General features: G+C 32.4%; 2 protein-coding genes and 2 long non-coding RNA genes across 10 annotated transcripts; 2 read left to right on the top strand and 2 right to left on the bottom strand.

Annotated features, from left to right (window-relative positions):
- Positions 1 to 1625: 1625 nt before the first annotated feature.
- Positions 1626 to 3725, top strand: LOC110662447 (uncharacterized protein At2g39795, mitochondrial). The gene is made up of 3 exons (XM_021821411.2): positions 1626 to 1991; positions 2888 to 3231; positions 3313 to 3725. Exons 1-3 carry the CDS (start codon positions 1728 to 1730, stop codon positions 3470 to 3472), a joined length of 768 nt encoding a protein of 255 aa, XP_021677103.2. The 5' UTR covers positions 1626 to 1727; the 3' UTR covers positions 3473 to 3725.
- Positions 3726 to 7252: 3527 nt separating this feature from the next.
- Positions 7253 to 12430, top strand: LOC131179912 (uncharacterized). 6 transcript variants are annotated; one of them, XR_009148873.1, is made up of 7 exons: positions 7253 to 7443; positions 8291 to 8669; positions 9018 to 9074; positions 9231 to 9291; positions 10969 to 12015; positions 12096 to 12145; positions 12245 to 12430. It is a non-coding gene; the product is annotated as an uncharacterized LOC131179912 (long non-coding RNA). The 6 variants fall into 6 exon arrangements; XR_009148874.1 differs by lacking the exon at positions 7253 to 7443 and adding an exon at positions 7491 to 7738; XR_009148876.1 differs by lacking the exon at positions 7253 to 7443 and having other exon boundaries at positions 7491 to 8379; positions 8588 to 8669.
- A 762-nt stretch (positions 12431 to 13192) lies between these two features.
- LOC110662410 (uncharacterized) lies at positions 13193 to 14006 on the bottom strand. The gene is made up of 2 exons (XM_021821366.2): positions 13951 to 14006; positions 13193 to 13496 (listed from the first exon to the last, which is right to left on the bottom strand). The coding sequence occupies exons 1-2, from the start codon at positions 14004 to 14006 to the stop codon at positions 13193 to 13195; spliced, it is 360 nt and encodes a 119-aa protein (XP_021677058.2).
- Positions 14007 to 18124: 4118 nt separating this feature from the next.
- LOC110662446 (uncharacterized) lies at positions 18125 to 19400 on the bottom strand. 2 transcript variants are annotated; one of them, XR_002496290.2, is made up of 2 exons: positions 19080 to 19400; positions 18125 to 18994 (listed from the first exon to the last, which is right to left on the bottom strand). It is a non-coding gene; the product is annotated as an uncharacterized LOC110662446 (long non-coding RNA). The 2 variants fall into 2 exon arrangements; XR_002496288.2 differs by having other exon boundaries at positions 18125 to 18956.
- Positions 19401 to 25415: the final 6015 nt, after the last annotated feature.

Raw genomic sequence — 25415 nt, 5'->3', positions numbered from 1 at the left:
TGTCATAAGTCCATTTTATTTCATTTTCTCTCCATTTCTTGTCTATTTAATTTCAATTAAATTTTTAACAACATTTGTTCATATTTTATGTTATATAAATTATTTATTTAACTGGACAAGTTGGCCAAAAATCATCTCTGAAGATGAAATGACCAAAATGCCCTCCGTTTGGCTTAACGGGCTAAAATTATCTGTACCGATTGAAAAATTTTTCTAAACATTTTCTTGGCATTCTAATGCCATAAGAACCTCAATGACCCTTCTCTGGAGTCCCAATAATTATTTTATAATTTTTCCCCCGGGTCTAGGGCTTCTAGTTATGAGAACCGCAACTTCTCACTAGGTTACCCATCATTAAGGCACTGGCTCATTTAACTTGGTTGTATTTTATTTCAAAATTTTTTCCTAAATTTTTCTTATTAATATTTGAGTTAATTATGATTCATCACTTTAGTTTAAATATTTTTCCAGACGTTCTAGCTGTCCGGACCGACACTGGTCACCAGAACAGTAGACTGTACGGATTAGCTAAAGTGAGGATGTTACAATTCTGACTACCATACTCTCAACCTGTCAACAACTCCATAATTAAAGATAAATCTTGTCGGCCATGTTATCATGTGATAAGTGTATTTGTATCAGTTTGTTTTACTTTAAGAGTGTTGGTAGCAGGTTACTATCCGGTTGCCTGTAAACATTAGAGTCTCAAGACCTATATAAGGAGACTCTCAATTCAGTTTGTAATCAAGCTTTTCCTAAGAAATAAAAACCTATTTGTTTTCATCTATAGCATTCTAATTCTTTCTTTCTTCTCCTGAAAACCCTAGAAGGTGTATTATATTTGTGCAGTCAGAGACACGTATGCTCTACACTTGCCTTGTTATGATATTAGATGCGACGGTCTCATTATCATGCATATAAAGTTACAAAAAGACATAGCTAGAGAGTACCTATAGAAAGGAAAGAGACATAATATGAGTAATTTATACGTATGATAAGGGCTCCCAGCCTCGTCTTGGTATCTTGAACTGAAAAGGATATCCTGTCCAGTCAAGGCACCAAATTCCTTTTATCACTCCGTCCTACTCAGGCCCAACCCACAATGCTCCACTTGCACAGGATGTGTCAGGCCCAGCTCTTAGCGCAGAGTTTGCATCTTGTGCAAAGGGCAGAATCGAACCCGGGACCGCACGAGCTTTCTAGGAGCTCTGATACCACTTAAATTGAAAATGATATCCTATCCAGTCAGGGCATTAAATTCCTTTCATCACTCCATCCTACTCAAGCCCAACTATTATTTTTTTTTTCGAAAAAAATTAGTTAGTTTATTATCACAATTAAACATTTTTTTATTTATTTCTGTATACATATTTATCATTACTAATAGTTATATTAATGAAGCTAAGAATGTTTAGGTAAAATTTTTTTTAGACTCGTAACGTGACAACATTAATAAAAATTTCACATATTTTATATAAACAGAATAAGATTTTGACAATATATATCTATATATATATATATATATATATATATATATATATATATATATATATAAAAGGAAACGTTGCCGGAGAATCAAGGGTAACGGTCCATTACTTATCGTAAAGAAGTACGCAATCAGGTGTTTTAGGCCCAAACACGCCTTATGAACCCAAAAACCCTCTCTAAACCCTAACCGCGCAGAACCCCTTTTTCTTTCTCGGCCACTTCTCTTCAAAACCCCGGAAATGGCCTTCAATTCCATTCTTCGCAGAGCCTCAGCATCTGTACTTCCTCTAGTAATTCGCTCTGTAGGTTCACAGAGAACCTTCCACAGCGCAATCTCCACCTTCCTTTGTGTCGAAAAACTCAGTCTCAGCCATCAGGTCTGTTGGCAAGTCTTTCTTCCATTTTTTCGATTCTCGACGGCCACTGTAGCTAAACCGAGCGCCGATGAGAATCTGATTCGAGTCCTCGATTCTGAGATTGGCTGCGCCGAGAAACCCGCAGATGTCAGTTTCCCATTTATAGTTTTTATTTATATTACTTGAATTTTTCTTTTTTAAAAACAATTTCCTGATATGATTTTTGTTGTTTTTGATGGTCTAGTTTCTTGATTAGTTGTGCTTAACATTTTGTTTGGTAGTTTAGGTGGGTGAGTTGGGTATCCATCAAATTGGGTGATCTTTTCCATTTTTCTGGATAATTTTTCCCAATTCCTTGTTTCATATCGTTATAAGGTAACCAAGTTTTGCGAGAAATTACCAGCCCTTTTATGTTTGAGGATAGGTGCGCTAGTCTCTGTTGTGTCTGTCTTCATATTTTGTAATTGTTTTTAAGACATTATTTATCTGTTTTCTTTGTACTTGATTGGAAGTTGGATTTGCCAGTGTAGCAGATTGCTTGCCTTCTTTAGATTAGCACTCCTGCTGCTTCAGTATATATTACAATCTAAGAGGACTAGCTTGTAGACAAGACATCTCCTTTTGAGTGTTAACTCTTAAGATTACTTTTAAATTCTATTAATTATTTCAAAAATGAAAATGGAATGGGATTTTTGGGATCTAGACATCCATTTCCAAGGGAAACCAAACATGCTTGTTCTTCAATAATTGGCTAATGTTATTTCATAAAATTTTTCTTGCTTTTCTTTTCATAACTAACCCCCACTTACACCCCAATATATAAATAAAAGGGAGTCCATCTTTGCGATGATAATTCTTGTTATGCTTTTGCCTGTATTTGTTTTGCTAAGCTTTTTACTAGCATCATTAGTTGTAAAATCTTGCTGATAAAGGTAACACTTGAGTGGTGCGCTCTGAAATTGTGATTAAAGTGCTTGAGATGACATTCACAGATGCTACAAACATCATTTTAATTTTATTTGCTTTCGATGATCCCTAAGCAGGTAGAGGAACTCCCTGCTGGATTTCCTTTTGAAATCCAAGATAATCCTGGAGAGAGAACCGTATTACTGAAAAGAAACTTCCAAGATGAGAATATCAAAGTTGAAGTTGATGCACCTAGTATTCCAGAGGATGCTGAGGATGATGACCATGACCAGGATAAAAATACTGAGGACTCGGATAACCCACCAAGCATTCCACTGGTTGTAAGTATTAGTAAAGGAAATGGCCTGTGTCTGGAGTTCGGTATCACTGCTTACCCTGATGAGATCACAATCGATACCTTGTCACTTAGAAATTCAGAACATTCTGAAGATGAACTCGCATGTGAAGGGCCTGATTTTTTGTAAGTTTCTGGTTATGATATTTTACCATTAAATGTGATTCTTGTTATGATATTTCACTGACTTCAGCTTCTATTTAACAGTGATTTGGATGAAAATTTGCAAAAGGCTTTCCACAAGTATCTTGAGATTAGAGGGATCAAACCTAGCACAACGAACTTTTTGTTTGAGTACATGAGAAACAAGGATGATAAAGAGTATTTGCTATGGTTGAAGAACCTCAGGAGTTTCATGGAAAGGTAACTTTTCAAGCAATGCAACAACAGCGAATGTGGCCAAGATTATATGCAGGGCAGTTACACCTGCCCATTTTAGTGGTTTTTGAAATTTTTACCATCTGAACTTGTATCAGTTGCCCAAGATTATATGCGGGGCAGTGACACCTGCCCATTTTAGTGATTTAGTTCTTCTGAAATTTTTACCATCTGAACTTGTATCAATGTTAAAGGGGGAGCAAGTATTTAAATTCTAGAAATGTTTTTGAGCATTCTAGACATTAATCTTGTGTTACACCACCCACTTTTCCTTGTTGATAAGAGTGGTGTGTGGCCAAAATGCTTTGATTGATAAATTGGTTATCTATACATCCTTTCATAGGCTCAATTAGAGCTTAGTAAATTCTATTATAATTAAATAAAATATTTTAATCTTTTAAATAAAATTATTATTTTTTTGATTATGCTAAGTATTAATTAATGGTGAATATACTTATCAAATTTTATTTAATAGTTTTTGTATATATATCTATAATATATGTAAAAGTTCAAAGAGAAACATCAGAATTATTAAAAATATTTTTCATTAGTTATATTATTTATAAAAAGATCAATAAACACGCATTTATGGTGAAATTTTATAAACTTGTAGCTAATAATATATTCTAGCGATAAAGAAATTGTTGTTAATCCATTTTCTTTGTTACTAATAATTTTTAACGATAATAAATCCTAATACTTTTAGCGATTAATGTCGTATTCATCATGGCTAAATTCTTTAATAATTTTAATTTTTAACATTACTATAATTAATATAAATTAAAATTTTAATATTATTTTAATAATAATTGTCTTTCAGTGTGGGAATTAAAAGAGTAGGATCTTAAATTTTGATTCACCATATGAATGATATGCATTTAACCATTAAATCAAAATAAGCTAAACATTTTAATAATAATTTTATTATTGCCAAAAGTTTTGTTATAACTCCTAATAATTATTTCTACAATCTTGTTTCTATAAATATTATTAATTTATTAAAAATTATTTAATTTATTACAATAAAATTAATAAAAAAAACCTTAAATACCTAATTTCACTTTAATTAATTTATATTTTAACTAATTATTTTAACCGTGTATTGCGTAGACAATTTACTATTTTATTTTAATGACATAATTTAATGTATATTTTACTATATTTTATATTTTTATAATTATATTATAAAATTTTAATAATAAAAAATTTTAATTAATTATAATTTTATTTAAATTTATAAATAAATAAATTAATCAATAGATTATTTTTTTATTATTCTTTAAATTATTTGACAGATGTCATAAAAAGATAAATATATATATATATCACTGAGTGATTTTTAAAATATTAATTATTATCCAAATTTTTATATTTTTTAATTTTTTAAAAAATAATTTTTGTTAATGTAATTAAAATATTAATTAAAAATAATTGATTTAGGTATATATAACATGATGAGTATAGTTTTATAGTGTTTGAACCTACCATCCTAAGGAACTTTTGCTGATTGCGATGGCGATACTACGGATTCCTTCACGACATGAAATGTTGGTTGATGGGTTTGTGATGGCTTGTGAAGGATCTGTATATTGCATGTGATGGCCGGGGTAAGCTAGGTTTCTTTGTGGCTCCTAACGGTGAAGGGGAACTCTTCATGGTAAGCCGTCATTGATGGCATCGACTGATGGGTCTCCTCGTGGTGAGGCATTGGTGATTGCAGGGATAAGCTGGGTTTCTTCATGGTTCTCAATGGCTGCCAATGTTTTGTCTCTTTTGGTAGCTGATGATGATGAAGAGGGGATGAATGAGCAAGTTTCAGTTCTCATTATCCAATGTCAACACACTCTGGAGCTATTTGATCAATGTCTTCAAAGATTTAAGCTATTGTTGGGACTGTTGTTTAAAATTGTTTGCCTTGCCTTTGTAACTATTGTCGCATTTTGAAGAAGAGGCGTCAACATACTCTTGTTGCTCAAATTAATACAAGAAGAGGAGGCTCAAACGACACGCTGTTGCTCAAATTAATTGAAGAAAAGACTTAAATTGATTAATTGAAGACAAGATGCAATTTACAAGAAAGAAATTTGTTTGAAAATTTTTGGGGCCATTGTTGATTAATTTGAACTATATTTGCTATTTCTAAGCTGGGTTATCGTTGTTCTTCTTAAGATTTTGAAATTTTTTTATTAATATGAAATAAAAAATAAAAATAATTTACTTTTTAAATTTTATTTATAAGCGGTATCAACCATGCCTAATTTGGGTTGAATTGCTTTTAATTGCACCTAAGGATGTGTTTCCTAAAAAATTAAAAAATTAAAAATTAAATGTTATGTTTATAAGTTAATAATTACACCATTTAAAAGTTAAAACTTATGTCCTAAGATTAACATTCAGCCTCAAAGAATACATAAATATTAATGAAATAAAAAATTAATCTATTCTCTCAAAATTTTAGAGGTAAAATTGATTTTTTCATCTCTAATTTTATTTTAATTGATCAACGGATTTTCGTTGTCTTCATTTTTATTTTTGGCAAAAAGCTCTTTTAAACTCTTGATAATTATTGTTAGAGTCAAATAAATTCTTATTAATTTAAATGATTATTTTAAGTTCCTGATAATTATTCTTAGAGTCAAATAAATCATTATCAATTTAGTTTATTCTTTTAAGCCTTTGATAATTACTATTAGAGTTAAATAAGTTATTATTAATTTAATTGATCTATTTAAGGCCTTTTAAATAAAAAATTTACTTTTATAAGCCCATACTTAACGTTGTGTGTTCTCTACTAAATGTGAGTTTCGCATGTCCAATGTCATTTGATCACACAATGCCTGAAACTCCTCTTCTACCCCTAGCAAGAGACATGTAGAAAAAGCACTTAATTCAGCACTAGGCATGCTAAATAGAAATAACAGTACATAATTTTTAATTATTTATCTTTTATTAATGAAATTAAATCATAAAAAGAGAGAGTAAGAGAGCAATAAAAAATTTAGATTTTTAGTAACAAAAATATATTGTCAATTAAACGTTATAAATTAAATGATAAAAATTAAACTTATTTATCTCAAATTTTTAATGTTTTGATTTAATAATAATTATTAAATGACTTAAATAGATTGATTAAATTAATAAAGACTTATTGAATAATAATAATAATAATAATAATAATAATAATAATAATAATATCAAGAGTTTATATGCATCAATAAAAACTTGCTTGACTAAAAGTAACGTCAAAATCTTAAATAGATAAACTAAATTGTGAGGGCTTAAAAGAGCCTCTCTCTCTCTTCTTCTTTTTCTTTTTCATTTTTCTTTTTTTCCTTCTTATTTTTTATTTTTTATTTTTTATTTTATTTGTGCAAAATGGCGTTCCATCCAGAGTGGGTCGCTGGCAAATCCACTCCGCATCCCTCTTCGACCAAACCTCCCTGACCTAAAACCTCTTCGGCTAATTTATGAAGCTTCAGGGGCTTGGTTGGTAAGTTACTAAATGCTTATTTTGTTAGGTATTGGAATGAAAGTGATACGTTTGATGTAAACAAATTTTAGGTAAAGGCTGATTTATGCAAGTGATAAACCAGGTAGCACCGAAACGGAAACGCATAGGGAAATGCGGAAATGGACATGGGAAACGGTATTTTAATTAAATTATTTATATATTTATAATTATAAATAATTGAAATAATAAATATATAAAATAATAAAATTAATATTAAAATACTGAAAATAAAGATTTAAAGTTTTAATACAGTAAAAATTGAATAAAAAAATAATGATTAAAAAAAAATTTTCAAATAGGAAATAACGTGGATATTAGGATTTGGGGAAGGAGCAGAGCCATGGAAGAAGGAGCAGCGCCATCGGGGAAGGGAGCTGATTGGCAGAGCATCGGATGGGGAAGGAAGCAGAGACCAGTCACCTGCCATCGCTGGCACGCTGCCCCACCAGGTACTCCTCCTCCTTCTCCTCTTCTTCTTCTTCTTCTTTTTCTTTGCCTTCTCCTTTCTTTCTTCTTGGAGGTGCGACTTTTTTTGTTTTTTTTTTAAGAAACGCGTGTCCAGCGAAGGAAACGCGTTTCCGATTTCAAGGAATTGCGGAAACGACCCGGAGAGGTTTCCTCGCCGTGTCCTAACGTTTTCGGCAAGGAAACGTTTCCAGAACGAGGAAACGCTCCCTCCTCCTGTTTGCCGGAAACGTTTCCAGAACGGGGAAACGCTCCCGCCTCCTGTTTCCGTGCATCTAGGTGATAAAAGCCACAAGTCTTTCCCTTACTGCTACATTGATATCCAGGACATCATCACAAATATTTTTCTTATAAATGTTCTTGCTACTTTACAGAACTTTCTTTACCTCCCTCTCTTTGTGCACTCTCTTTGTGCATGTGCATAAATGCATATAATGTCTGTATGCATAATATGGATAAATAGAAAATTGGTAATTTAACCAAATTACTGATGGTACAGGATAGGCATTGGATTAGTTTCTATCATGTATCAAAAAATGTTGTTTTGCTTTAATTAATTCTAAACTGTCAATGAATAATGGAGTTAGAAGCAGCAGCAGTTGTACAAAACTTTTAATAGTGCTTGAAAACAATCAGGTGAAGTCTTTTTCTTCGTAAGGTTGTTCCTTCACTAGAATTGATGACTTATATAATGCTAAGCATCACTTCTTGATTGCACCTAGATCTATCTATTCTAGAAAGCTACATCTTTCATGGATAGGGAAAACAAATACTCTCTCAAAGTGATTTTGATGATGTTTTCCTCTTACTTCTATTGGGTCTTTCTGGCAGCCTACAATCACTGGGGAGATTCAGTCACCAATGGGTGTTGCCTCAGTCGAATTTATTGATCCAAGGGAGAATGTGGCGGTTGGTTAATGGTTACAAAATATTTTTAGTACTTTATTTATTTTGGCTCGCCTTATATGCATACGTATCTATTTTTATTTTAATGTCGATCATTTCCCCCCACCCCACACCTATTATGAGGTTGAGAGTATTATGTTAATTTATTGTATAAGTATAATCTAGGGAATCTTAGGTGCTGCTTTTTGGGTCATTGACCGAAATATTCTATTAATTTTCTAGGTTGTTCCAATCTTGAGAGCTGGTCTTGCTCTTGCAGAACATGCATCATCAATATTGCCTGCAACAAAAACCTACCATATAGGTAAGAAAAGGCTATATATATATATATATATATAAAGATGAATCCATATTTAATTTGAAGAGTATAATTATAGGGTTGTAAAGTGAAGGATTGTTCCCTTGGATTTCATTGCATATACAATCATCATAATTAACATCCATAGGCTTGGGACCAAATCCATCTTTCATCAGGTGTTAAGGGATGGATATGATACTACCCATTAGGTAGCCCATCATTTAAACAGGGAAAAATAGGCGATCCATATAATTGTTCTAAAAGTAGGGCAGGTTGTTTTGAACCTAGTTGATTTTGAAGTTTTGGGTTGGTTTATGAATTTTAACCTTCTGCCTCTTTCTCTTCACCTTTTAGAAATTAAGGGATAGGCGGAGATGAGGATACACTTCAACCAACAATATATCTGAACAAGTAAGCTTTTTCTGTCAAATAAATGATTTTTTTTACTTTACACCCTGTTTATATTGAGTAGCTCTTTCTTGTCATCTATTGTTTTCAAACATTGATGAATTGGAAAAATTGCTTCTAGTTTGTGTGACACTCTTTCACATTTTGCAATTCCTTTAGGTTACCTGAAAATTTCCCCAAAGATTCTCGAGTATTTGTGGTGGATCCTATGCTGGCAACAGTTAATGTTACCTTCTTATTGGGTGCATTCCTGATCATGTCTGTTTATGTTTATCATGTCTTGATGATAGTCTTTGTTGTATTTCTCGTCTTCATTTCACAGTATTAAGAAGCCTATAAATGTAGTCAAGGAAAACTAAATTTAGGAATTATTTTGATTTAAAATTTCATTGTAAAATTAAGATATTTAATTCAGATTTTTAGTTTTAGTACAATCAGGAAGTTCAAGTTTCTACTATTTACGAAATTTATTTAGGAATTAGTATTTTAATTATTTAGGATTTTTTTTTTCTAAAATTTCTTGCTGTTGGTTTGGCATTTCAATAGTGGTTCAATATTTTCTTATTTTGGGATTCATAATCCTGGTAGTGGTAAGTCTAGTTATTAGACTATAAATATCTATGTAATCTAGGCATTTTGGTAGAGTTTATTATGATTATTATTGACGTAATTAATAAAATTTGATAATTTTTTTTTATTTTGCTCTTTTGAACGTTCTTGGTTCTACATCACTTAGTCTTGTTGTCTGATCAAAAGATTGGTCCTTCAAAATGAAGGAAATTTTTGATGTCATGATACGATAATTATCCTATTATTCTTGCATTACATGGGCATTAAGCTTTGAGAGTCTACAACCTGAAATTAAATTAGGACTAAGGCTTGGTTGAGTTTCATGGTCAGCTACTAAAAGTTGATGTAAAACATCATTAATACTCTATTTGTTTCATGAAAATTAATTTTTCTATGGGAAATATTTTCTAAAAAACTATTTTTTGTTGTTTGATGATAATATTGAAAATCAATTGGGAAGTATTTCATATCAGAAAATATTGATTTCTTTCAATAAATCATATTATTACAATTTTACACTTATAAGAATTTCAAAATTTTCTATTTATAGTTGAATATATGAGAAAATCATACAATTGTAGAGTAAATTGTGGCTGTCACTGGTGAAGGATGTCAACCCCCCGGTGGCTGGTGACGGGCAGAGATGATCAGGGACAGACAGTATTCTAATGGCTATATGACCATGGAGTTTCCTTATAGAAAACATGCCTTATTAGTTTTTAAAGGTCCAGAATAGTCATTTTCCTTAGAATTGACTTGGTTTTCGTTTGACCAAAGAAATGGAGCGCCTATTATCTTGCTAACTTTTATGGGAAAAACAAATATTAATGTCTCGCTAAGTCTTCAAAATTTTACACTAATATTAGCATTGGAATTCATTATTTGAACAATGTTATATGCTCTGCCCCATTTAAAGGAACAATGAGGAGGTGGCAGGGAGAGAGGGGGCGGGGGGGTGGGGGGGCGTGTGTTGTTGTTTGAGGTGGGTAGAAGAGGGGATCCAATAATGAAATGCAATAATTGTGCAGGGAAACTTAGGGTATATGCACAGTTATTCACTACTTCTCATACTTCAGCATAGCCACTTTTGCCACACTTTAGAAAGAAGAATGTTGGCAGCATGAAACCTTTTTTTTTTTTTTTCAAAAAAAATTTTTCCAGCCTTTCTTGTCTCATAACTTCATCTCAGTCATGCATTGTGTAATGTGCTTAAATGTTCACATTTCATTAGCAGAATTTTGTTGCATCTTCAAGCACCTTTTTTTTTTCAGTAGTTTTTCCTGTATCTTTTGATTTTGGATTTTGAGGCATTTTTGTTTGATTTTAGGTGGCACGATAGTGGCAACTGTTGATCTCATTAAGGAATGTGGGGTTGAGAACATACAAACAAGAGTGGTAACTAGTTTATAACGAATCTTTCTTGCATTTGTGAAATTTGACATGCAGTTGATATCTTCACGAGCAACTTCATGTGTCAAAGGCTAGGTTGGTGTATGTTGTGCTTTAGCTGTTCTACCCCATTGTTTTATTACTTCTTATGGAGGTATTTGAATTTTCTTTTGAAAAAATTAAATGATCTAAATTTTTACTTTGTACTTTCTTGCTTTTCATAAGATTATCTTTCACCTTCAACAGTAGAAATAATAGGATCATTACTCTGCTTGATGGTTTCTTTTTGCATAATTATGAATGTAAGATATATTTTGAATTTGTGGAACGATTGGCATTGGATATGTGAAAAAGAATTTATGGAATTGATGAGCAAGTCTCATATGACAAGTGATCTGTGGATTGATCCATAGCATGAACACTGTCTGCATCTGCCAAAAGGTCCTAAGTAGTTTTGCTGTTAATTTATTCACTCAGGAAACAAGTAAAAATAGAGGCCACTAGAGTTTTCAAAATGTAACATGCTGAAGATGTGCTGAAAAAAAAAGTGTACAGAAATGTTCTTGGTATTTGTGGAGGGGGAGAGAAGCATAAATGATGAGGTCTTTTTTGGCTGGAAGAGAAAGCTGGTACTGGCTCAATTCAATTCAACAAATTTTCTCTTCTGTGCACATTACAATATTCATACTCGAATGGGAAAATTACTTTTGGGATTTGCTTGGTGCAAATATGCTACATTGATGTCAATCAATCTATATTCCATCTATATTTTTGAGCTTGATGAAATGTTTTTTATTAGATATATGTATTTGATAGTTGCTTATGCAGTGTTAATGAGCAAGTGCAAGTGGAAAGCTATTTCTTTTCTCTATCTTTGAAGTTTGATTAGCAATCTGCTGAATGAAAGCTGCCGTGTAAGTTGTAACAGATATCTGCAGTGGCTGCTCCTCCAGCCTTTTCAAAAGCTCAGCAAGAAGTTTCCTGTGTAAGCAAGATAAACTACTTTTTTAATTTAATTTAAAATTTAACCGTTTCTAATGGTTTTAATGCTTTGTGATTTTGCAGGCTTCACGTTTACACTGGAATATCATTGATCCTACAGTCAATCACAAAGGGTAAGTACCTGTCTATGCCATTGTGCACACATTAGAGTTACATCAGTTTCAACATTAAAAGGAGGTGCCTAACGCCTATGCTTGTTTAATCTTTTTCAGATTTATGGTTCCTGGACTTGGAGAAGTTGGAGATCGTAGTTTTGGCACATGATGTCTAAATTTTTTTATCATCATTATTATTATATTGGAGGGTAGCAGAGGAAGAATGTTGATTGATGTAAACCTCTACCCTATCCATGTAAGTAAGGATTTGCAATTTGGATGTGTTGAGCTAGAGTTTTGCAATGTTCAGATTGTTTTTTTCATAGAAAGTAAGCAGAAATTAACGAATTTTAGATAAAATATCATTCTCTAGAAAATATATATATATATATATATATATATATATATATATATATATATATATATATATATATATATATATTTGCTTTGCCATTTTCAACACTCAATTACTTGAAGCATAAACGAATATTTTTATGCAACTTGAATGTCATACATGCAAAGAACCAAATGGAAATTCATCCGATTGAGGATGTTTGCCGCCAAAAATAATAATGCTATATGCCAAAAATATAATATCTATGCATGAACTTAATCAAAGTTCACATGTCCCTAATCACCACCACAACAAAAGCTGAAATAGATAAATAAAAAAATATATAATTAAAGATAAATAAATAAATAAATAAATAAAAAAAATCGAAACTAAAGATGAATTAACTTTGAGAGAGACTCTGCAATAAAAGTTTATTCCGCTAAGAAAACTGGGAAGGAAGGACGATCAAAGACTTAATTAAATTTTTTTTAAAAAAAATTTACCATATATTTATCACCATGTACAACTACATATAAGTATATACACAATCTCACGTTAACAATTTATCAGAATAAAGTTTATCTAAAAAAATTAGTAGAATAAAGTTAACGTAAAAGGACCTAAATTGTACATTATTTGTAAATTGCGCTATCTTTTTTACAGGCAGCCGAACGAGCATTCTAGCGTTCATCCAACATCCGAGTGCCATGTTTTGGTGCATGAGTCAGCAATCAACAGCCGCCAGCGCCGCCACCCCCTCCTCCACCTCCACCCCCACCACCACCAGAATCACAGCCACCACCTCCTCCACCTCCACCTCCACCACCACCAGAATCACAGCCTCCACCTCCACCACCAAAATCAGACCCAGCTCCACCACCGCCAAAATCAGATCCTCCTACCCCAGCAAAAGTATCCCCTCCCCCATCATTGAAATCTCCTGCGCCTCCATCCTCAAAATTGCCACCTTCGATGTCATGTCCTCTACCATGTCCACTACCAAGAAATCCACCCCCATGTGTTCCTGTTGCATGTCTGAGTAAAGCAAAAATGACTCCCAAGGCCACAAATGAACACCAAACTATGATTATAATCAACCAAGGTTCCATCTTTCTTTGTTAAACGAGTTCTCCCAGTGACATAAAACTCCTTATATAGTTATCTCTTTTGGCTTTTTCCCAAAGGGGTTGAGACTGAAAATTCAAATGATCATTCTAACACGGATTCTTCTGTTTAATGAGTCTTTGTTCTTGCACTTGCAATGAGTATATAGCTCAGAAAGGAATTCTGCTTCTGGTTTTGAATTGGTCCGAATCTCTATAGAGATGTTTACGTGCGTATAGTCTTTCAACTTCTACTTTCATACGTATAGGTTGAATTCAAGTTAGGATATCAATTTCTTGCTTAGAAGAAGGTGTATATAATTCATTTTATATATCTATTTAATGCAAAAATTAATTATAATAATTGAATGGACGTAGGTATATACTTGAACATGACGAAGGATAAGCTACGAAGCAATGTTTGTTTCAAGACACGTTTCATTGCGCGTTGCACTGACTTTTAGTTTTGACTTTTCAGTTGCGGCATTCCTGTCCTTTAATTTTGTGTTGACTTGACCTTGTTGCAGCTTACGCTTGCTTGACGAAATTCGTTCAATTGTAAATGAGACACGTAATTTTCTTTTCAAGAATAATATAGGGAAAATGTGTCAAATTTTATTTTATTTTAAAAATTATTTAAAGAAAAATTAATGTAAGAAATTATGTAAAACAGAAAATTTATAGGTAAATATATTTATAAATAATCTAATATTAAAGTAGAATAGACTCAAATATTATAAAAAAAATAAAACTTATCAAATAATGGAAAATTTTAATTAAAATATATATTTTAGGTAAAGATCTTATCATAGTTTTATTCTCGATAAAAATTTCTTATCAAATAAATATTTTTATATAAGCTAAATAAGTTAAAAATTCCAAACCTTTATAAATTTTTCTCAAATTTTAGCAAAATCTTTTAATTGTATTAATTTAGTATCAAATTTTCATATTAATTTCAATATTAATAATTAACTTAATTGGATGATTTAATTGATAAAAATAATTCAAATATTTGTCAACATTATTAATATTAATCAATTATTTTATTTTTTTAAATCACTTTAACAATTATTATCAAACAAAAATATTATTTTACTGAATCAAATACTTATTATTTTAAAAGTCATAATTAATTTATTTTGATTATATTATTTATTAATATTTTATATTTGAATATTTGAATTTTTTTTCTGTTGTTAGGCTTAAAATTTTAGATAAAATAATGAAAAATATGTAAATTAAAAGTATAATAGAAATAAAGATAAAAAAATTAAAATTATATCATTGAATTATTATATTATTTTATAATAAAAAGTTTGTTAAAATTAATTAATAAAAATTTTAAAATTATTGAATAAATTTAATAAAACTAAATATATTTTCTAAACTCACAATATTTAAATAAAAAAATTTAAATAATTTATCAATGAATGATTTTAATAATTTTTAATTAAATTTATTATTAAAATTAAAAATGATATGAAAAATTTATGATTAAATTAATAAAATTAAAAGGTTCAATAAAAATCAATGGACATAAAATTTTTTTATTATTTTTATCATTTAGCCTTTTATATATAAAATTATCATCAAATTAAATATCAAACAATAAAAGAAAACAAATTTACCTAAACAGACAATAAAAAAAAAAATTAATATCATTTAAAAGAGTGTCAGCCTATTCAAAAACTTATAACATTAATTTAATTAAAATTAAATTATTTAATTATATTAATTTAATAATATTTTATATTCAAAAATTATTTTTAACAAAATCTATCGTTGCTTTATATAATTTTTTTATGACGTATCCAATAAAATATTATTTTTAATTAAAATTTTAGAAAATATCTGAAATTGTTTATGAGCGTTACGAGGTAAAGTTAAAAGTTTTCGAATTCATTAAAGTAAACTTATTTTCATGTTAGATTGGCCATTTACTAGTAGGTTAGTTTTTGAAAATATATAAATTATAAGAATAAAAATTATATTAAAATTATTATATTTTTAATAATTATTTATTTTTATCATTAATTCGAATATTTGTATATTTTTCAAAAATAAATTAAATTTATTGAAAAAAAAACTAAATTTTTATATTTTTTTCATTTAAAAATATTTTTATATTCATTTAGACAGATTGGATTAGGCTTTGGACAACACATTCTAAGGTCGAGCTTAGTCCAGCGGGCTCTTTCACTGAAGCGTACCACCCGGAATAAGAAAAAATAAATTTATAAAATATAAATTATTTTTATTTAAAATATTAATTTTTAATCCTAAAAATATTAAATCTCGAATTTAAAAATTAATTGTTATGAAAAAAAAATTAAAAATTATTTTAAATAAATTTAAATTAAATTAATGAGTAGAGTAATTAATTTAAAATGATTTATAAATTATTACTACATATGTTAAACATAAATTTAAAATGTCTAAAACTGAACATATACAAGAACGTAATCATATTACTTACAATCAACTTAGAATGATCAACTAATAAAGAACATATATTCAGAAACAGTAGTATGACGAAATAATATTATCTCTTGCAGGTCAACGCTCAACAGCCTCCGCCCCCACAACCTCCGCCCCCACAACCTCCGCCGCCGCCGCCACAACCTCCACCCCCTCCGCCACAAGCGCTGCTGCCTCCATCACAAGTGCTGTCACTGGAAACAGTGGCTTCAGCAGCCATAGTAGTCATAATGACCATCCCACCATCTCTATTGTCGCTGTAATTATTTTTGCTAGCTCCACCGCGATTAGCTTTATTGGTAGAATAGGTACCTCCAGTGGTAGGAGCTGGTCGTCTTTGATATTTGTTTTCTTTCTTTTTGTGGTGACGCTTGCCAAAACACCCCATAACTAGAGAATAAAGCTTTGATAAACTCGTCGACTTGTATATGTTTTCTGAGAAGTATATGCCTCTTGGTTCTTCTCATTACATCCTTATATATACACTCAAGAATATCACATTATATTCAAAACTAGGCTATTGGATGGTTGAAGTAGTCAACTTAATGGGAATGCAAGGTATTATTGGGAAATAGACTAGTTTTGCCGATTAATTTGGCTTTCAACTTGTGAGGAACTTTCTGTTGCGTTGCTTATTAATTTTGGTGAGGAAAAAACAAATGAAGACTTGGACATTGAGAGCGAACCGGTACTATTCCACCAGAAAACTTGGCCATTAAGTATATGTAATGTATCGACAAGAGTTTGGGTCAAGTTGAGCCTTACATCAGTTGAGAACTATTTCAGAGGAAAGCATTGATTGAATCCTAGCGTTGCCCATAATCTTTTGGGCAGGGCCCAAAGGATCTTCTAGGCCATTAAGAGATTTGTATCGCAATAGTATTTTGAATTCTGTGGAGGATCCATGGGTTTCGTCTGAATGTTGGGAGAGATAGGCTTAAGATATGACCAATTGAGGCGTAACACATCCACAGATGGGCGTTTCTTTGGGCTACAATTGCACTCCTAAGCTGCCATGTTGCCTTTTTTTTATTTAACCTAAATATTATTAATTAATTTATTTGTTCATAAAGACTACTTTCTGATATAATAATCAAGGCACCTTTAGCATAATTTCTTTTTCAATTCATGCATGTTTTATATGTGTAATATACATATAGAAATTTAGGCACATGTTTATTTCTTACATTTATATATTTAAAATTTAAAATAAAGTAAATAATCTAAATAAACAAAAAAAAATACGTTAATTTTAAAAATTATTTAAAAGTACAATTGAAAACAAATTTTATTTTTTTTATTTGCTAAGTATGTATGTGCTGCAATGACTGGTATATATAAAAATACGAATGAGAAAATAAACTTATAAATTGATAAAAATATCTTTATCAATAATTATTATTTACAACAATAATAATAAATATTAATTGAAATTTTATTATATATCATATTTCAAAAATTCTAATATATTTTTATGAATAGAGAAAATCTTTGTTGGGTGTGCTTTATCCCTGTAATGAGTCTCTCCAGCGCGAGCAAAATTAGGTCTAACCTAGTAGTTTAGGAAATATCGGTGATTTACTTAAAAAAAATATTAATATATAAATTATTAAATACCATATAAATTCGATTTATATTCAAATGCTATAACCAATTGATTCTTTAAGTATATTCAAGAATTTGTGTTCTATGTTTTTAAAAAAAAAAATAAAGGAAAAAAAAATAGGAGAATATCAATAAGTTGTCTAGTACTATGTGAATGATAAATATAGATTTCAAATAGGATGTGGTTATTATAAATTGGATTTCATATAAAAAATATTAAATAAATTAATATTATTTATAAAAATAATAATTATTATAAATTAAAAATTTTTAATAAATCTTATTTTAAAAATATTTATATCTAAATTATTAAATACTATATAAATTTCAGAAATTGTTGTGCTAAGGGTTAAAAAAATTTTTTCCCCCAAAGTCAAAAATAAATAAATAAATTATTAAGTAAAACTTTTTATGCCGTATTTATTTTTCACATGTGTAATCAATCGGTTCAGTTTTGAATAAAATCAATCCGAATTAGCGGGAAAATTGAATTTTAAAATTATGAGAACTAAAGTGAATCGAAGTATTAATGTAGAATGACCCAATATTTGAATCAAATCCGAACCATGTCAATCGAGGGGCTGGATGGCCTAGTTTAGTTTCCATGACCCATGAGCGTGGCTCATCTCAAGCAGTCTTGGATCAGTCTAGCTCACCCGCTGGTGGTCAAAGTAGATCTTCTTGCCAGCTCTGGGCTTAGACATGATAACTCAGATAGCTCAGGTCAGACGACCAATGATTCGGCATTCAAATAGCTTGATATGTGCTAGAATAAGAACTTATCCCACAAGAACTCTTCTCGGCTAGAATCTTGGAGACCCTGCTCTCAAAGCATCCGAGTTACCCTAAAATCCTGGAGTGACAACCTCTAACGACTCGAAATGTGATTACAAGACTCTAGAAAGAAAAGTTACGTAACCCATCTTCATTCTCAAGCTTACAATCAGACAACCCACTATCTTCTTAATCAGGAGCCCAATCGAGGACTCACGACAACAATATATATATATATATATATATATATTGAAAATCAAATCGAGCCGAACCGAAGATTTTTTGTTCAGTTCAGTACGTTATTTTTGCTATTCCTTCCTCATATTAGAATTTCACAGGTTATAAACATGGCAAATTGGGTTTCACAACAATTCAAATAACAAATCAACAACAATCAACAAACAACATATATGTACTTAACAAGCTGAAACCATCAAACAACAAATCAATAACAAATATTCTCTTATCGGGTTATGATTTCACAACTCGAAAATTGAGCAAAGAGGCAATAGTAGAATTGCAAAAGATCGACCTAGAATCACAGAATATCATAGAATCACAAATCAACACCTATACCAGTGAAAGGATCATTAATTTGCAGGGAAGGGAGAGTCTTTTATGTATGTATTTTATTGAAAAGTTGAAGAAGACTCACCTTGAACTGACAAGCAGAGTAAAGTAGGGGAGGGAGACGCACATCAGCAAGAGGCAAATGATTTCAAGCAGCAAATGCACATTGGGAGGCGCACGCAAATGCACCAGCAGTTGGTGTTGGGTGAGGGTAAAAATGTCGAGTTGAGCTTGAGATGGGGAGAAAAATCAAGTGTTAGGCGGCTAGGCATGAGACAGCATCGGCGAGAGGGAAGTGACACTATACACAGAGATGGGACTAGAGGAGAACAGAGAAGAGATGAGAACGCTTGAATATGAGAGGCTGTTAGGATTTGGAAAGGGGATGGTTACTTTTCTTGAAGAGACTTAGGCTGGGCTGTAAGGGGCTTGGACGGGAGACCTGGGCTTAATATGAAATCTGGTTCAATTTCCATCAGTTCAATTTTATTGATTTTTCGGTTTGAAAAAATAAAAGACTCAAACAATAAGAATATTCTCTAAGAATTATCTATATTTTTTTTTATTTTACAAAAGGCCTAAAATCACATACTCAAACCATAGTTTATAAAAGTACGTATAAATTACTCCACTAATATGTTATAAAGTCTAAAACTGGAATACTAAACATACACATAAAAGTATACAAAGTTCTTACAGGCAGATTAAGTAATGATCAACTAATGAACAGTAGGAGGAAAATAAACTTATTTCTTACAGCTCAACGCTCAATAGCCTCCACCGCCCCCATAACCTCCGCCACAACCTCCGCCACCTACGCCACAAGCGCTGCTTCCACCGCCACATGTGCAGCCACTGGAGACAGTGGCTGCGGCTGCAGTAGCTGCCATAGTAGTCATAATGACCATCCCACCATCTTTATTGTCACTGTAATTGTTTTTGTTAGCTCCACCGCGATAAGCTTTATTGGTAGGATAGGTACCTCCGGTGGTAGGAGCTGGTCTTTGATATTTGTTTCCTTTCTTTTTATGGTGACACTTGCCAAAACACCCCATAACTATAGAATAAAGCTGTGACAAACTCGTCCACTTGTATATGTTTTCCAAGAAGCATATGCCATTCGGTTTTTCTCATTATATCCCTGTATATACACTTAAAGATATCATATAATATTCAAAACTAGCTTTTGGACGGTTTTAGTAGTCAACTTAATAATGCATAGGTATTATTGGGAAGTTGACAAGTTTTGCTATAAAGCTGTGATAAACTCGTCCACTTGTATATGTTTTCCAATAAGCATATGCCATTCAGTTCTTCTCATTATATCCCTGTATATACACTTAAAGATATCATATAATATTCAAATGCAACTTTTTGGATGGTTTTAGTAGTCAACTTAATAATGCATAGGTATTATTGGGAAGTTGACAAGTTTTGCCATTTAATTGGTTTCAACTTTGTTATGGAAAGTCAATCACTATATTATTTCTCTGTATATTCTGTATTCCTATTTAGGATTTCTTATTTAGGATTTCTTCCTAATTAGTAAAACACAATTATAGGAATCAATTGTATATATATACCCATGTATAGATTAATTGAAAATAAGGAGAATCATCTCTTTCTACATGGTATCAGAGCAGGTTCATTAAGGAATCTAAATATGAAATTTCTTTCCTGTTTGTTTCTGGACTGAAACCCACTATTACCCTAGGTCATCTATCTAGGGTGACTATTTGTTCTCACCACCCAGCTCAGGAGAGACCTTGGCCGCCGACTGCCGTCTCCTCTGATCCAGTAGTCGGAATCCAAGTGCGTAAGGCTCACGCGCCCAACTCAGGTTCTCGCCATTTCTTCACTCGCTAGTGCGTGGAAGCGCGTCTACCTGCCGTTTCGACTCCGATCAGCATCACCGGCGTTGCCTCAACCCCCTCATTCCACCACTGTGTGCTGTTGCCTGATCCAGTACACCATTAAAGGACTTTTAAGGTTTGGCTCTTAGATCCTATTTCGGTATTTACTTGATTTGTGATTTTGGGAGGCTGTAAGCACTTTGGATTAGCATTTCGGTTAGTTTTCTTTGTCTCAACAAATGGCAGACAATAAGAATATTATTTCTGATGTGATTCCAGTGATGACTAAGATCACGAAACACAAACTTAATGGTTCAAATTACCTGGAGTGGAGTAAGACTGTTAGGGTCTATTTGCGTAACATTGATAAGGATGATCACCTTACTAAAGACCCACCTACTGATGATACACGACAAACTTGGCTAAGGGAGGATGCTCGGTTATTTTTGCAGCTTCAAAACTCGATTCACAGTGAGATAATTAGTTTAATTAATCACTGTGAATTTGTTAAGGAATTGATGGATTACTTAGATTTTCTGTATTCTGGTAAAGGGAATATCTCCCGTATTTATGATGTTTGTAAGGCATTCTACCATGCTGAGAAAGAGGATAAGTCTCTCACGGCTTATTTTATGGATTTTAAATTGGTATATGAGGAACTTAATTTATTATTGTCTTTTAGTCCTGATGTGAAAGTTCAGCAGGCCCAACGGGAGCAACTGACTGTTATGAGTTTTCTTGTAGGCCTTTCTTCAGAGTATGAGACTACTATATCTTAGATTCTCTCCAGTTCTGAGATTTCCTCTTTGCATGAAATATTCACACGGGTCCTTCTTACAGAGAGTACTCAATCTTCACAGCCTGCCAGTAGTGCTCTTATTAGCCGTAATCCAAATGGACATCAGGGTAATAGAAGAGGAAATAGAGAAGGATTTACAGGCAACAGAAGTAATCAGCGTAATGGGGAGGCTAGTTCTAATCAAGACTCAAGAGGAGTCATTTGTTATTATTGCCATGAGCCTGGCCATACAAAATATAATTGTCCGCAACTTCAGAGGAAAAATCAACGATCACAGATGGCAAATATGGCAGCAGAAGATTCTATAATATCTTCCTCTGAGAAAACTATTTTGGTATCTGCAGAGGATTTTGCACAGTTTTCCCAGTATCAGGCATCTCTAAAGCCTACCAGTTTCCCTGTCACTGCTATCGCTGAGTCAGGTAAATCCACTATATGCCTTGTGTTTTCCTTATCCAAATAGGTTATTGATTCTTGTGCGACAGATCACATGACAGGTAATTCTAGTCTTCTATCTGCTTTTCAGTCTAATCTCACTTCCTCTACTGTTACTTTAGCTGATGGTTCTACTTCTTATTTCATGGGTTCTGGAACTGCGAACCCGACTTCATCAATTTCTTTATCATCTATTTTGTGTCTACCAAAATTCTCTTTTAATCTACTTTCTGTTAGTGAACTTACTCGTACCTTAAATTGTTCTATTTCCTTTTTTTCTAATCAGTGTTTGTTTCAGGATCTTACGACAAAGCAGATTATTAGTAGAGGATGTGAGTCAGGTGGTCTCTACATTCTGCAATATCATGTACCACGGTCGCTTGTTTGCTCCAATACCTTAACACCTCTTAAAGCTCATTATAGATTAGGCCATCCTTCTTTGTCTACCATGAAGAAGCTATGTCCTCAGTTTCAGTCTTTATCAGTACTAGAATGTGAGTCGTGTCAGTTTGCAAAACATCATCGTTTGCCTTCTGTGTCTAGAGTCAATAAACGGGCTTCATCCCCTTTTGAGTTAGTTCATTCTGATGTTTGGGGTCCTTGTTCTATTACTTCTAAAACTGAATTTCGTTATTTTGTTACATTTGTTGATGATTACTCTCGTGTTACATGGTTATATTTAATGAAGAATCTTTCTGAGTTATTTTCTATCTTTTATGCCTTTTGTAATGAAATCAAAACTCAATTTAATATTTCTGTACTCATATTAAGAAGTGACAATGCCAAAGAATACTTTTCAGCATAATTTCAATCTTATATGACACAAAATGACATTCTTCATCAGTCTTCCTGTGTTGATATCCCATCCCAAAATGACTTGGCCGAAAGAAAAAATCGACATCTTCTTGAAGTAACTCGTGCTTTTCTTTTTCATATGAAAGTTCCTAAACACTTTTGGGCATATGCAGTTTCTACGGCATATTTTTTTATCAATCGTATGTCGTCTTCTGTCCTTAATGGAGATATTTCTTATACTGCTTTATTTTCTATAAAATCTTTGTTCCCTATTGAACCCTGTATTTTTTGTTGTACCTATTTTGTGCGTGATGTTCGTCCACAGGTTACTAAATTGGATCCGAAGTCTCTCAAATGTGTCTTCCTTGGGTACTCTCGACTCTAAAAAGGGTATCGTTGTTTCTCTCCTACTCTTAATCGTTATCTTGTTTCTGCAGATATCACATTTTTTAAGTCCACTCCATTCTTTCCTCAATCATCTGTGTATGAGAGTCAGGAGGAGGAGGATGATCTCTTAATATATACTGTCCAACTAATGTCTAGTCCTCTCCCACAGCCTGTTCCTTCTATCTCTAAACCTACTCAACCTCCCGTTGTTCATGTTTATTCCAGGAGATTGGAGATTGCTGACTCAGATCCTCCACTAGTTACTTCATTGGGAGATCCTGTACCACATACTGATCATGATTCTGACCTAGACTTACCCATTGCTTTTCGTAAAGGTAAGCATTCATGCACTTACCCTATCTCTTCTTTTGTTTCTTATAATCAATTTTCTTCTTGTTCTCGGTGTTTTGTTACTTCTTTAGACTCTGTTCCTACTCCTAATACTATTGGTAAGGCACTGTTTCATTCTGGCTGGTGTGCTGCTATGAAAGAGGAAATAGAGGCTTTAGATGCTAATGGTACATGGAAACTATTGTCTTTGCCCACTGGTAAGAAAGCTATTGGTTGCAAATGGGTATTTACAGTAAAGGTAAATCCTGATGATTTTGTGGCTAGGTTAAAAGCACGCCTTGTGGCAAAAGGATATGCTCAGACATATGGGGTTAATTACTCTGACACTTTTTCTCTTGTAGCTAAACTTACTTCTGTTCGCTTGTTTATCTCTTTAGCAGCTACATATGATTGGCCCCTGCACCAATTGGATATCAAGAATGTTTTCCTTCATGGTGATCTTCAGGAGGAGGTGTATATGGAGCAACCACCTGAGTTTGTTGCTCAGGGGGAGTTAGGTAACATTTGTAGGCTTCAGAAGTCTCTTTATAGCTTGAAACAAAGTCCTAGGGCCTGGTTTGGGAGATTCAGTGAAGCAGTACAGGAATTTGGTATGCAAAAGAGTAAGTGTGATCACTCAGTATTTTATAGGCAATCTAAGGCTGGTCTAATTCTCCTGGTAGTCGATGTAGATGACATTGTCATCACTGGGAGTGACTATGCAGGTATTTCATCTCTTAAAACCTTCCTCCAAACCCAGTTTCAGACCAAAGACTTGGGATTGTTAAAGTATTTCTTGGGTATTGAAGTTATGAGAAGTAAGAAGGGTATTTTCTTGTCTCAAAGAAAATATGTCCTTGATCTATTGACAGAGATAGGAAAATTAGGTGTTAAGCCTTGCAGTGCACTAATGACTCCAAATTTACAACTATTAGCAGGGGATAGTGAGTTGTTTGAAGATCCAGAGAGATACAGGAGATTGGTAGGAAAATTGAACTACCTTACAGTCACTTGTCCTGACATTGCTTATGCCATTAGTGTGGTAAGTCAGTTTATGTCTTCCCCAACTGTTGCTCATTGGGAAGCCTTGAGACAAATCTTGTGTTATCTGAAGGGCGCTCCACGAAGAGGTATGTTATATGGTAATCATGGGCATTTAAATGTTGAATATTTTTCAGATGCCGACTAAGCTGGATCTAAGGTTGACAAGAGGTCAACTACTGGATATTGCATTTTTGTTGGAGGAAATTTAATGTCTTGGAGAAGCAAGAAGCAGAGTGTAGTTTCTTGATCTAGTACTGAATTGGAATACAGAGCCATGGCACAATCAGTATGTGAGGTAATGTGGATACTTCAATTACTAGATGAGATAGATTTTAAGACCTCCCTGCCTGTGAAATTGTGGTGTGATAATCAAGCTACTCTCCATATTGCTTCTAATCCGGTGTTTCATGAGCGGACCAAACATATTGAGATTGATTGTCACTTTGTTCGTGAAAAAATTCAACAACAAATCATCTCAACAGGACACATTAAAACTGGAGAGTAGTTAAAAGATATTTTCACTAAAGCTCTTAATGGAGCTAGGATTGACTACATTTGTAACAAGTTGGTCATGATTAACATATATGCTCCAACTTGAGGGGGAGTGTTATGGAAAGTCAATCACTATATTATTTCTCTGTATATTCTGTATTCCTATTTAGGATTTTTTATTTAGGATTTCTTCCTAATTAGTAAAACACAATTATAGGAATAAATTGTATATATATATACCCATGTACAGATTAATTGAAAATAAGGAGAATAATCTCTTTCTACA

This window comes from Hevea brasiliensis, chromosome 5, assembly GCF_030052815.1.
Source record: "Hevea brasiliensis isolate MT/VB/25A 57/8 chromosome 5, ASM3005281v1, whole genome shotgun sequence".
Lineage (NCBI taxonomy): Eukaryota > Viridiplantae > Streptophyta > Magnoliopsida > Malpighiales > Euphorbiaceae > Hevea > Hevea brasiliensis.
This window is presented reverse-complemented; position numbering and strand designations above follow the sequence as displayed.

Coding starts and splice junctions, on each gene's coding strand:
- LOC110662447 (XM_021821411.2), top strand. CDS start 1,728: ATGGCCTTCAATTCCATTCTTCGCAGAGCCTCAGCATCTGTACTTCCT. Junction 1,992..2,887: donor GCGCCGAGAAACCCGCAGAT/GTCAGTTTCCCA, acceptor ATCCCTAAGCAG/GTAGAGGAACTCCCTGCTGG. Junction 3,232..3,312: donor TGTGAAGGGCCTGATTTTTT/GTAAGTTTCTGG, acceptor TCTATTTAACAG/TGATTTGGATGAAAATTTGC.
- LOC110662410 (XM_021821366.2), bottom strand. CDS start 14,006: ATGAAACGTGTCTTGAAACAAACATTGCTTCGTAGCTTATCCTTCGTC. Junction 13,497..13,950: donor TTATCCTTCGTCATGTTCAA/GTATATACCTAC, acceptor TGCTTTACTCAG/ACATGCAACAGGAACACATG.